The 14,279-nt window shown below is 36.5% G+C and overlaps 1 protein-coding gene across 4 annotated transcripts in view; it reads left to right on the top strand.

Annotated features, from left to right (window-relative positions):
• The window catches only part of LOC138703127 (ATP-binding cassette sub-family G member 1-like), a 97,686-nt gene that overhangs the window by 37,398 nt on the left and 46,009 nt on the right, over positions 1–14,279 (top strand). For 3 of the 4 annotated variants that reach the window (XM_069830737.1, XM_069830738.1, XM_069830739.1), the window contains exons 2-3: positions 7,679–7,808; positions 9,688–9,877. In XM_069830737.1, the coding sequence (XP_069686838.1) occupies positions 7,679–7,808; positions 9,688–9,877 (320 nt within the window). The remainder of the gene's footprint in view (positions 1–7,678; positions 7,809–9,687; positions 9,878–14,279) is intronic. The other variant, XM_069830740.1, reaches the window with a different exon arrangement.

Below are 14,279 nucleotides of genomic sequence, written 5' to 3'. Positions count from 1 at the left end.
AACACAGCGGCAGATATTTCGTAACCAATAAGAATATTCCGTACTCGTATACATGTCATTTTTTATCTCGTGAAACCAACTTGCGGATGAGGGAAAGAAGAAGGTGAACTGGGAAGCGTCGCTCCATTGCTACGATATGCTCCCACTTGCAGATAACTAGCAAACTAACCCCAACTATAATTTTCTTACTATGGGCACGCATTAATTGGTTTATTATTACGTAGTTTGTTTGTTATTCTTAAATGTATGGGTAAATTAATTCATATCGAAAATGACTAAGAATGTAATTGTCAGTTATTGTTCTTTTTTACACAATCTTAGGTTCTAAAGGTGAGCGCTCACTTACCTGAAAAAATTCGTTCGTTGCGTTCGGATTTTTATTATAGTATCGCTCACTTGTCCGCATTTACGAATGAATAATCAAATGCTGTTGTAATTTACCGCTAGAGCGCATTATTTCATTGCAGTGTTCTGAACTGAACCTGGAAATAAAATGAATAGCTCTGTAACTTAAATAAACTATGAAGGACATACCTCGTTAATTTAGTATTTTCCCAATCCCATCCCATATGTTTTTTCTCCATATTACATTGCTATATTACAAAACTCTTCATACTGTTGGACTTAACAAAATAAGCTTCGCGTCATCCATTTCATTACATCTTCAATATTACCGCGATGGGAAGCCTTTGCAATATATTTGCTATGACATTCTTTATTTCGATCTTGGACCGAACGGAAATCCGTTTAGAATTTTCTGGCAAGAATTCTGATCGGGATCCGGTCATGCGGACAGAGACAATATGGCCAGGTGAGCGATGTTCCATTTCTTTTAAAATAATGGAAACAAAAATCCGAATGCGCCGTACGGATCCGTTCTGGTAAGTGGGCGCTTGCCTTTATACTATCACAGCCGCGCCGTTTTTGATTTGTCCGCCACTAAATGAACCGTTCAGAGCAGAAGTGGTGTAAGTCAAAAATGGGTAATGAGGGTTAAAGTAAAGTGGTGAAGCTTCAGAATAGGCAGGGTAAACTGAGTTTTCCTAAACATTTTCGAAGAAGGGACAAAATCAATTTAGAATTTAGTTAATTAAAAAGAGGAGCGTTTCCGCGTTTCGTTTATCTTTTACCGACGTAAAGCCCGGCCTAGATCACCATACCTTCAGCCCAGCTTACCAAAAATTTTTGTCACGCTTCGCTACTGAAAGTAAACATTCTGTAAAATACAAAGTAGCAATCAATATCAATTTTATTTAAACTATTAGTAGTCAGCGGATAGCAAGGACATATTAATTGCTACTTTGCGCTGTATTTTACAGAATCTACTGTATATCTACAGTATATATAATTTGAATTGGTAATGGAAATTACGGGAGAATGGCTGAACGGATTTTAATGAGTGACCCCTCATTTTGAAGCTTGGAACCCAACGTTTTTCAGAAAAATAGTAGTTTTCAGTGAAATGTCAATTTTTCTACATAATTTTCCTATTTTCCAAAATCCATCTTTCGCTTACCAAAAATTTTTGTCACGCTTCGCTACTGAAAGTAAACATTCTGTAAAATACAAAGTAGCAATTAATATCAATTTTATTTAAACTATTAGTAGTCAGCGGATAGCAAGGACATATTAATTGCTACTTTGCGCTGTATTTTACAGAATCTACTGTATATCTACAGTATATATAATTTGAATTGGTAATGGAAATTACGGGAGAATGGCTGAACGGATTTTAATAAGTGACCCCTCATTTTGAAGCTTGGAACCCAACGTTTTTCAGAAAAATAGTAGTTTTCAGTGAAATGTCAATTTTTCTACATAATTTTCCTATTTTCCAAAATCCATCTTTCGCTTACCAAAAATTTTTGTCACGCTTCGCTACTGAAAGTAAACATTCTGTAAAATACAAAGTAGCAATTAATATCAATTTTATTTAAACTATTAGTAGTCAGCGGATAGCAAGGACATATTAATTGCTACTTTGCGCTGTATTTTACAGAATCTACTGTATATCTACAGTATATATAATTTGAATTGGTAATGGAAATTACGAGATAATGGCTGAACGGATTTTAATAAGTGACCCCTCATTTTGAAGCTTGGAACCCAACGTTTTTCAGAAAAGTAGTACTTTTCAGTGAAATGTCAATTTTTCTACATAATTTTCCTATTTTCCAAAATCCATCTTTCGTCAGTTTTGAGAACTAATTGAATTTCAATATAAAACAAAACACACACTACAATAAACAATAGGATATTACACGAAGGCCATGACCTGCAGGATTGCTGACATATTTAGAGCTCAAATTCAATTATTGGTTATTAAAAACTTCAAGAATTACTAAAAATAATTTACAAGTCTGATTCTGCGGTGTGTAATTTTCTGAATAGAGTTGTGGTGTATTGGATATTAAAATCTACAAAATTTGAGGTGGTTTGATGACATTACCATTAGAAATGAAATATTATTATAGATAATGCCATAATGTGACTATTTTTCATTAATATTATATATATTAATGCTATATTGATGATATGAAAGTGAAACATTTTGGGGTTATAGAATAGAGAATATCTTAAATTAGTTCTTCATTTCTATAATTTACTGAGTGACGGTTGTATAGTATATAACTACAAAACTTTCGTAAGATAATAATATTGTTATTAAAAATCAAATAGTTTTATAGTTATTAATCAAATGAGGTTGGGTCTTTTTTATATATTTAATGGTGGTGTGGTGTAGATATTTGTATGCGTCATTCTCTTCAGTATTGGCTCGAGAAAGCGCAAACATTACAGTTCCTGAGAAAAGACCAAAAGGTATTACTTACGGATAAAATAAGAAGCCTACAAAATTATGTAGTCTCCCGATCATTTCAGCAAGATCTCTTAGCAGGATAAAATGATTTTACCCTCTACAGTTCAAGCTCTACATGTATGTGTATGTATTTATTCACACTGCAGTGGGTATATACCCGGTGGCAGTGGTAACTAATAACACTCAATAATGACAATAATAAACTTATTAATTAAAAATACAACTAATAATAATACTAATAATTAATAGTAACAATAATTAACAACAACAACAACAACAACAGGGAATATACTAAATTAAATGAAACGATCACTTAAAATAACATTTGAAATAAATCTAATTTGTATCTTAAAACTAAGATCGAAGTAAAACCCACGAGTATGATATGTTCATATCTGCACAAATACCTTTCAAATTACACTCATTTCGCTGTCAACTCACTCACTGCAATGAAACTACGACACATTTCACTGATTCTATCCTGATTTCACTAACACTTCAAAAACATTTCACTGTTCAAATACTATGCACTGCCACTATAAACTATAAAGTTTCACTGACAGGAATACGTTTCACTTACACAGCACACTTCACTGACACGACATACTTCTTCACTGATACAACACACTTCACTGACACAACATAATTCTTCACTGATACAACACTTCAATAACAACATATCATTTACACCCTTTAAATACTGTGTATAATTGCCGTCTATTAGTAAGGTCCTTAAGCCTATTTTTAAATACATTTTTGGTTGTTGGTAAAGCCTTTAGTAAGTCTGCAGGTAAAGCATTCCAGTCCCTGATAGTACGATTGAGAAAAGAAAACTTTCCAGTGTCCGTCCTCTGCCTTCTTTGCCTCAATTTATATGAGTGGTCGTTCCTTGAAGAGTAATTTGGCGGCTGCAACCTATTTTTTATTTCTCTCCAGGCAGGCTCACCTTTGTATGTTTTGAACAGTGCGCATAATCGAATTCGCGTTCTCCTGTCCGTGAGTGTGTCCCATTTTAATGGTGAAATTTTCCGACAACACTTAAGAGCCCGTTTTTGAATCTTTTCCAGTGTCTTCATATGTTCTAATCTGTAAGGATCCCAACATGCAGCACCATATTCCATTACTGGACGTACTAGTGATTTATATGCAATCTCTTTGGATTTATCAGAACCTTTTCTTAGTACCCTCATCACAAAGTGTAACGCTCTCCATGCTTTTCCCGCTGTGTCTGTAACGTGTTCCCCCCAGCCGAGATCGCTGCTAAATGTTATTCCGAGGTATTTACATTTGTTAACTTCCGGAATGGCTTCACCCCCTAACGTATACGATGCGACTATTTTATTTCTTTTCCTTGTAAAGCTGATGGCTTTGCTCTTTAGAGAATTTATTTTCATTTTGTTGGCTATTGCCCAATCGTTTAGTCTATTGAGGTCATTCTGGAGAAGAGTAGTATCTTCATGGCTTTTTATTTCCCTGTATACCATACAATCATCCGCGAATAAGCGAACCCTAGACAAGATATGAACTGGCAGATCATTTACAAAAGCCAAGAATAGAAGAGGCCCCAAGACACTCCCCTGCGGGACCCCGGAAGTAATTTCAATTGGGTTCGATAATTCCTCCCCTACCCGTACTCTCTGAGTGCGACAAGTTAAAAATTCCTTGATCCACTGGAGCACTCTGAAGTCAATCCCCGTTGATTGTAGTTTAACCAACAATATATCGTGTGGGACTACATCGAATGCGCGTGAAAAGTCAATAATCACTGCATCTACTTGGCTATTGGAATCTATTCCGTCTTCTAAATCCTGACATACCGTAATTGACTCTCACATGAATAGCCCCCCCCCCCCGAAATCCATGCTGACAGTTATGTAACCAATTTGAGTCATCCCAATGCTGCCTTAGATAAGCTGAAATCAAGTGTTCCATCTGTTTGCAAACCACAGAGGTAAGGCTGACCGGTCTGTAATTTTTGTGTATCTGAGCGAGACACTGACTTATAAATTGGCACCACTATTGCATCTTTCCAATCTCGCGGGACAGTACCATTGTTAATTGACATTTCAAATATACGCACTAGATAGGGAATCATGGCTTCCCCTCCCAATTTTAGTACTCTCCGGCGATACCATCAGGTCCTACTGATTTATGAGTTTTCAATTTAGAGATCCTTCTCCTTATGTCCCAAGGCTTGATAGAACTGACCCGTATTTTCCACAGAAGCTAAATGTGGTACTACTGTCCTCATCCCAAAAACATTGGCATAATAGGAATTTAATTTTTCTGCTTTTTCGCTGTCCTGTACGATAAATTGATTGCGGTCATTTTTAGGGGAGGCTCGAATAGTTTTCCTTGCGTCGTCTCTTCACATATTTATAAAATTCCCCCCACCCGTTTTGTTCACCTTTGAAAAGTTTGTTTAGGTAATTTTCCTGCGCTATCTTCTTCGCATTAAGCAGTTCTTTCGATAGTTGTGTGAATTTTGTTTGTTTTGCAAGGCTTTCCTTGCGCTGTCTATAGGATTTCCTTAGTTTTCTTTTCAGTTTCCGTATGTATTTATTATAATATTCCGGATCGGGATTGTTTGATAAGCGTTTAACCGGGATAAATTTCTGTATTCCTGTTAATATAATCTGCTTGAACTCCGCCCAGCATTCTTCTACACTACTGCCCTTTACTACCCATGATGAGTACTTTTCTCTAAGATAATTTTGGGAGCCTTCTCTGTCCGCTTTGTTATATTGAAAGATATTTTTGTTCTTTTTTCCGCTTTGCTTGTTCTTAGCATTCCATAATATTTCAAGAATTACCGCGTCGTGGTCACTAATACCTGGAATCACTTCAATATCTGCGACTATTTCTGAGGGTCTTAAAAGAAATATGTCTAGTAACGAACCTCCCCTTGTCGCCCTGTCTGTTACTTGAATTAAGTTATGTTTCCAGATGAGTGAGTTTACTAATGACTGGGCTTGACTCATCCCTCCCTCTATTGTACCCTGCCAGTTTACCTGGGGCAAGTTTAGGTCCCCAGCAACGATAACATACTGCCCGCGGATTTTTCTATTTTCCAACATATCTCTTATTTTATAAAGTATGTTCAAGCCTTCTTTCGGGGCCCTGTATAAACCGATGATGTGTAATATGTTTCGCGAATAATCATCCGCTATGTCTACACCCAACATTTCGAACTCCGAGTCCTTAAAATTTTCAGCGCTTTGCAGGCACTCTTTTACACATATAAAAATCCCTCCCCCTGTTCCTACACGGTCGCGTCTGTATGTTACATAGTCGTTTCTAAATACTTCTGAGTCTGCTACTTCGCTGGAAAGCCATGATTCCGTTCCTATTGTGACGTCAGGATTATGCGAATCTACCAGGTTCCAGAATTCAATTGATTTATTATAAATACTTCTACAATTTACCTGCAGCACCACTAAAGACTTACCATTACATGACATAATATTGGTGATCCCTGTTGTTTCCGCTGTGGCCGTCGCTACCGCCTCCGTCTCTCCCGTCGCCGTCGCCGTCGCCGCTTCCTCCGCCGTTGTAATAGTACTCGTACATACTATTTGCCGCCGTCATTCCCGGTCGTTGCTTCTCTGCGTTGTCGCCGCCCTCGAGAACAGCGCTCCTAGTCCCGTCGCTCCTCGTCGATTTAGATGGACTCCATCACGTCCCAGGTCCCCGTCACCGATCCACGAATTTGGGTCCACGAATGTTGCTCCCGTTCTATCTGCCACCCAGTCGAATGCCTCATTGAGTCGCCCAATCCGAGTCCAGTGAAAATCTCGTCGCCGCACTATCCCGCTGATAATTATCTTCGCCTGGGGGTACAGTTCCTTCGTCCTTACAGCCAAGTCGTACATATCTCCCATAACGTACTCAAATCGTCGCCTCAGGTCATTGGTCCCCACATGTAATATTACAGTTTTTATGTCCCTTTTCTCCTGTTGCTCTAATTTGAGTTTCACTTCGTCGACTCGTATCCCCGGGTAGCACAGCACTTCGAGGTCCTTATTTTCCTGTCCCACATGCCGCACCATGGAATCTCCTATCACCAATATCTCATTCTCCTCTCTTGCCTCCCCGTGTCGTTCCTCGCGTAGCCGCCTATTCTCTGCTTCCATATCTCTCAGTCGTTCTTCCGTCTGTTGCAGCTTTCCTTTCAGTTCCGCCACCTCTTTCTTCAGCAACTCAATTTCATGCAGCAGCTATACCAAGATGCTATGTTATTGTTCGAAAACATAGCAAACCTGACATTTTTTTAAGTTTTACCTAGAATTCACAATGACCTGAAATAGTTATTGTTTTACTCCCACATGAAAAACCCACTGATCGTCCTGACATTGTTACTTGCGTTTTCGCGTTGAAACTCAAAACCTGAAGGTGGATAGGTTCAAGAGAAAGTACGAGTATTTGCCATTAAAAAAAAACCATTCAGAGGGAGTATGTTTCATTACTACGGAAGGAAATAGCTTTCAAAATGTCTGGTATTCTTGATTGAAAATAAATCTTACAATTTTTATTTGAATGTCTAATGAACTTAGTTTGCAGCATTTGCTGCACAAGCCACTAGTTTTTACTTTAAACCTCATTACCCAATTTTGACTTACACCACTTTTGCTCTGAACGGCTCAAATATGACTCCGTCATTATTGTGATTCGAATCCGGTCCCGCAGTCATCATCAGCCAGTGCTCTGCCAATTGAACTTCAAAGAGGGCTTTTCAATTAACTTAGTAGCCTACTTATTTAATTGTTAGTACTTATTTAATTGTTTTTTCTAGCATCTGAATATATTTTTAGTGACTATTACATTAATATTTTTACAGTGTTTCTTTTTTCTTCTCTCTAGTTAAGTCATCTACACAGACGCCAATATTGAGATATGTTAAAGGGAAATTCAATTCTGGACGTCTCACTGCCATCCTTGGACCATCAGGGGCTGGAAAGACTTCTTTACTGAATGTCTTGACGGGATTTAAGTAAATTAATAAGTTACATCCATCTTTTGTGCCTATTTATTGTTCCTTCTTGCTCGTCTTCTTCATACAGTAGAGGCCACTCAGAGGGATCGAGAAATAAATGCTCACCACTTAAACCAGATAAAGATATCGTTGAGATTTACATCTGACAAGATAGAGAAACTGTCCGAGTTTACGAAACAAAGTCTGAAAACAGCTACATGCGTAATTTTCGTTTGTTTGTTGCTAAAACTAGCCTGGCGCCATTTTGAAGGAGAACACGCCATGGTCAACATGTGGACACCACAACAGAAAGTTCAATGTGTGCTATGGCTAGCAGAAGAAAAATCTGTTACGCCATGTTCGTCGTACATGGATAGGTGGATCGAAAGACAGGACCCATTGCCTGGCCAATCAGGTCACCCGATCTGAACCCCTTGGACTTTTTTTCTGAGACTTTGTGAAAGATGCTGTGCACGAAAGAGGCAGAGCTTACACTTTGGAGGAACTCAGACAAAGCATCACAAGTGCAGCTGCGCTAGTGACTCCACACATGCTACAGAACACTTAGCGGGAGGCTGAATACCGTCGTTTAGATGTCTGCAGGGCAATTCAAGGTTCACACATCGAGTTGCATTCAGCATTCTCCGAAACTCGGACAGTTTTTACATAAAGTTATGTAAGAAGTTATGTTAATAAACCATTATTTACACTTGAAATTATCACTTATTTCTCGATCCCTCTAAGCGGGACACGGTGTACTTTCTGAATTTTTTTTAGACAAGTTAAATGTATTTTATAGCATGCTTAATAATTTTAAACTTATAACCTGCATTTAAGCTCAAAAGGAATAACTATTGAAGCAAGTAAATCTCTTCATTTAGATTTCACATTGATAGATGCAGAGATTGTAGTTTAATGATTATTGAAGGCGCTAGAAAATTTATGCTTTGAAGTAAGTATGACTCTTAAAATGTATTTATGCTCGACCATGCCGAAATGTAGTAATTATACATCTGGTAGCAGTCCTTTAATGCATGTCATTAAAGTACACCTATTCATTAAAGTTCAGGTTTTGGATTATTCTCGGATATGCAATCGAAAGACGAGGGTAACGTCACGGAGGCTGGAAATCCAATACTGTCGCAGAAGGTTATGTTCTGTTACTATAATAATTAGCGTTAATTGTAAATAATATTCAAATAAATTCAATTTGTCATCTCGTTTTTCAATTCTAAATCAATTTCCAGGTTATACATTCTCTGCATTACATAAAGGTCAATAACATTATGTTCCTCGGAAAAATCAATACTTTCGCGTCTGCGTACATCTCACAATTCACGAGCTATGAACAAGGTCACTTCCGATCTTCTGTCAGACACAAATAAAATGTATATGGTCGAGCATAAAAAGTCGTATGAAACTTGCCTATAATGGTAATTAAGACGCTCGTATGAAAATTATGAAACTCGCTTGCGCTCGTTTCATAAACATACTTGCGTCTTAATTACTATCATTATAGGCTCGTTGCATAATGTACTATTATTATTCAAATCAAGCTTTCAGGTATAACTCCCTGTATTTATTATTATTTGTAATTCTGTATAAATTAATAAATATTGCATGTATGACATTTGTGTTACTAATATTTTCATCTCATCCTTACTGTTATGAGTCGTTCAGGAAATAGCAGTAACATATTCAGCAGATATTAAAAGTGAATTTGGTTCATATCTCTAAACCTTAGTTCCATTTTTATCTAGGTGTAGTACTTTCTCCAATGATCAGGGACGCAGCATCAATTAATTTTATCAATTAATGGTTATGCGTAATTAATTTTGTTTTATTTAAGCTATTCTGAGCTAAAGATCTCTGAAGTAAGTATTATTATCTGTTTCAGAATAAATGGTGTATCTGGATCTGTTAAGGTAAATGGAAAGGAGCGTAATGTTTCGAAATTCAGGAAGCTTTCATGTTACATAAAGCAGGAGTTTGCGATGTTGGCATTATTAACCACAAAGGAGACCATGATGTTTGCAGCGGATTTGAAGTTGGATTCTAGTATATCAAAGGAACAGAAGAAAATAATTGTAAGTTGAAAGTAATAAATGTTATTATAATGATAGGATTGCTTCCATTGATCATCCCTTCAAGTAGTGTGGCTATTTAAAGAAATAGTGTTGATATGGATTCACCAAGAGAAAGGATTAAAGCATTGGTTCCCAAACTGGGGGTCACGATCGTGTAAAGAACTGAGGCAGATCGCGAGATGATTTACAAAATAAAACAATTTTATTACAGTAACATACACTTACTATATGTTCAGAAGCAAACGACATTTAACATAAAAATAAAAAAGTTTTAGTAGTACACTAAAGTAAAAAATAATTTTATTAATACAACAGGTGTGCCTGTCTTTCCGAAAATAGCTCTCAAATTTGGACTTTGTATTTGATACACACATAGTTATAACCAGTGGCGTGTGGTGATAAATAATCCTGGTGGTACACAAATATTTATTATGATTATGATTATCATATTGTTATTATTATTATTATTATTATTATTATTATTATTATTATTATTATTATTATTATTATTATTATTATAGGTACTAACTACTACATAGCTATTAACATATGTTACGTAGGTATAGATTTACATAATTTTGTTAGTCAAGAAATTGCAGTTAATTAGTTTCCTATGTAGGTCCAGTAATAGCAAAGTAAAGTGTTCAATTTCTATTGCAGCACACCGTAAATAATATTGTTTTCGCTATATTGCGTTTTATAACACAGTTCACACGTTCACAAGCATTCGATATGTGTGTCGTCTCATCAGTCTTAACTGCTAAAAAGTCAGCAGCTTTCTTTATTTCTTTGAAATCTCATCATGGCATACATCAAAATGGCTTGAAGTACTTCGTTCTGTATAGTGTTTGATGTGATCTTAAACACTGTTCCTCTTTCCAAATGTTCCTTAAGAAAGCTTCTAATTCAGAACTGAAATTGATGAGGCCAAGAAAAATACTAGTGTTTAAAGATGAGTTTCCGTCTTCGTGACCTCTTAAAGCCAACTCAAAAGCTCCACAAAACCGCACGCACATATCTGTTCTTGATAACTTTATCATTGTGAAGTTCAACAGTCCAATTGAATCCAATTATGTCTGTATGTTTGTTTGACCCAACACTGCTAATTTAACATTATTGTTGGTGTGTGCAGCTGAAGAATCGTGCTTTTAATTCTTTCATTCATGTGCTTCAAATCAATCATATCTGCAGAACGATAATCAAAATTATTTAGTTACTACGCACAGTCCTAAATTCAAACAGAAAAATAAATAAAATTCATAAAAGTACTTGTTTTTGTCAATAAATGTTCGCCGTCGAACAACAGGCAAGGAAAACAAAATACAGCGTCTTTTATGTCGCAGCCGCATATTGCATTTCTCGTAAGTCCGAATGTTGAATTTTCTTGTCACTTCTCTATTACTGTTTTTCGTCACTTATAATTTTAATTCATGTGTAGGTCTACCCATCTTCTTTATTTTGATCTTTTCGTGTAAAGGTCTTATAGAAAATTACACATTTAAAAGATTTTGCACACTATTCATTGTAACATTTATGATGGAACGAGCTTGAGAACACATCTGAAAGTGCTCCTAACCCCTCCTACGCACACTGTACTGCCTCCCTACCATGCTCCAAAGCCTGCCAGTGAAACACTACTACTGCGCATGCTCGAATGGAACAGTGTGCCGCAAGTGTCGAGCGGTACACGTAAGTCCCAGGCGTCAACAAGACCAGTACACGTGCAGTGTTATTTTTACATAATGTTATAATAAAGAATTATGTCGCTCACATAGTCTACAGCAGCTCATTGATATACATTTGAAAACATGTGTTATTTGAAGAGGTGGTACACTGCTCCTGTGCTCCTTAAGAGAAATCGCCACTGGTTATAACACTTTAAAGTTCAATGAAACCTATCTCCCGTTCAATAGCGACTCTTTTTGGCAGGAACTAGCTGCAATATTGAATAGAAGCAGTATGTCTCAACAATCGTCGTCTCCTCCGGGAAGAATTTCATTACGATTTGAAGACTTGAACGTATGGAGTCAGATTTTAAGATTTTCATAGCAGTGTTGAAAAAAGTCGTTCTCTTTTCGGAATTTTTTCGAGTGCTCCGGTTCCAAGAAAGTATTAGTTCCAAAATAACAAGCGTCTGGCAACGTAATAACTACCAAAATTGTTTCGGAACTAGTTCCGTTTCCAAAAATCTTAGGCCATAATCCAATTCGAACCACGGCAGCTGTTATATTCAGGTGTAAGTGCAGTATTTTATACATACATACACACAATAAAACATCGCAATAATTTGACCATTCCTTCTGCTAAATAAAACAAATTACTACAGTAATACGTGACATTAGTCTCTATTAAAGTTTCATTATTTTATTTTTAATAAAGACAGTCTATTTGTAATAGACACAATCTTACAATTTGAAATTTAATTTATTCTTATTGCTATATTAATAACAAACAATGTAAATGAAGCTGAGTAGCCAATCGGACTGAATGTTTAATAATGAAACGTGCTCTGCAAATTCATTGCAGTTAAGAATTTCGCGCTTCCCTCCATCATACTCACCTATGAAGGAACTACTGTACATCCAAGGACAACACCATGGCTGTAACTGTTGTGGTTGGTGGGTTAAAAGCGGATCTACAAATCCCAAAAAATTGCTGCCATTGTTCAGTAAACTTTTATTCGTGTTTCACAAAGTAGCAATATTTATTTTTACTATGTTTCTTCCATATAAACAATTTGTCGTTTCTCATTTCAATTATTTATCTCCTTTCAAAATTAACATAGTCCCTTTCATTATGTTCATGGTTTAGATCAGAGGTCTCCAAAAAGCGTATCGTCATTCGTGCTCTCGATGCTACCCGCCGAACACAGTGTGCTGTAGGGGAAGGGGAAGACACACGTACCTCAACAGATGGGAGCGGTCAGTGGGGGATCGCGGCAATGGTCTGCTTAGGTTTACAAATACTGTAATAACATCACAAGAATAAGAAAATATCATACGTTTGTATATTATTTTGACATACTATGAAGCTGGAACCCCTTCTGCTGCTATTGACACAAGTCATTGCAAATTCAACCTCTTCTGTTCTATGGTGCCTTTCAGTGCCTGGAAAAGATCTTCTCCAGTTATATTTTGTAATTACATCTAGAAGACATTCAGACACAGTACAATGTTCATTAACTACTCGAATGAAAATGGCTAGGTGAGCTCCGTCATTTCTATCTGTGCTTTTGTCCAATGCAAGTGAGTAAGCTACAAAATGGTTAATTGTGGTTTCGACTTCAGATTCAATTACATTTATAATCTTGAAGTTCCTTCTCTGAACTGTAATTGGAAACAATTTTATTTTCTTAAACTTTGACTTTGTTCTGGACACAGTATTTTAGTAACGTCATGTATGCACGAATTTACAAATGATGCTTCTGTAAAGGGCTTCATTGATTTTCCAATATTCCAAGCTAGAACATAGCTAGCAAGAAGCTTTTGTGTTTAAGACTGAGAACACGTGTATGATTTGTGTTTGTATTTTCTTGTTTTATATTTATAAAAATATTTGTAGGCCTAAACATTTCACCTAAAATTAAATAAACTATAAGTATGTCATGCGGAACTGAGTCCAAACGTATTGTAATATACTGATTATTATGTACAACAAACATTTATACAGCTAGCCCCAAAATAAATTATTTTCAAATGTCCAACATGCCTATAATTGCATGATATTCTTTGTGAAGAGTCGAGTATTGTCGTCGCATGTTGAATTTTAACACATCCTTAAGAATTTTCGAATAAATTAAACATTTCATATTCTCGCCACTATCACAAAAAATTATCTTCCCATTCATCCTTGAATGTACTACGTCCATGATTAGAAGATATTGTGAAACGGTGGAACACGCCGACCAACACAATAATGATGGCAGTCCGCCACTGCTCTTCGTTTGCGCATAAACATTGAGTACAGTACAGGTGGGGATGGGTGAAGCGGAGCGCGCTCATCGTATTGGCTCTGGTTCCGTTCAGGTGCTTACTCGCGAGTAGGCTTTTGGAGACGTCTGGTTTAGATAATGCATATTTATGTTTGTAGTGGCAATCAGTGTTTAATTTAGAAATACATACAAGGTTTTTATTAATTTGAATATTAAATACTTAATTGTTATTATTCGGTTGAGAAGCTTTTATCATCCAGTCTGCTGTCAAAAAATCTGAAAGTTAGAATTTATGAAACAGTTATATTACCGGTTGTTCTTTATGGTTGTGAAACTTGGACTCTCACTTTGAGAGAGGAACATAGGTTAAGGGTGTTTGAGAATAAGGTGCTTAGGAAAATATTTGGGTATTATTATATTGTACCGAAGTACATAGATATTTCCATGCAGATATTCTGCGTCATCAAACGA

This window comes from Periplaneta americana, chromosome 7, assembly GCF_040183065.1.
Source record: "Periplaneta americana isolate PAMFEO1 chromosome 7, P.americana_PAMFEO1_priV1, whole genome shotgun sequence".
In the NCBI taxonomy this organism is placed as follows: domain Eukaryota; kingdom Metazoa; phylum Arthropoda; class Insecta; order Blattodea; family Blattidae; genus Periplaneta; species Periplaneta americana.
Note: the sequence above shows the minus strand (reverse complement) of the source record. Positions and strands in the feature narration are given on the sequence as shown.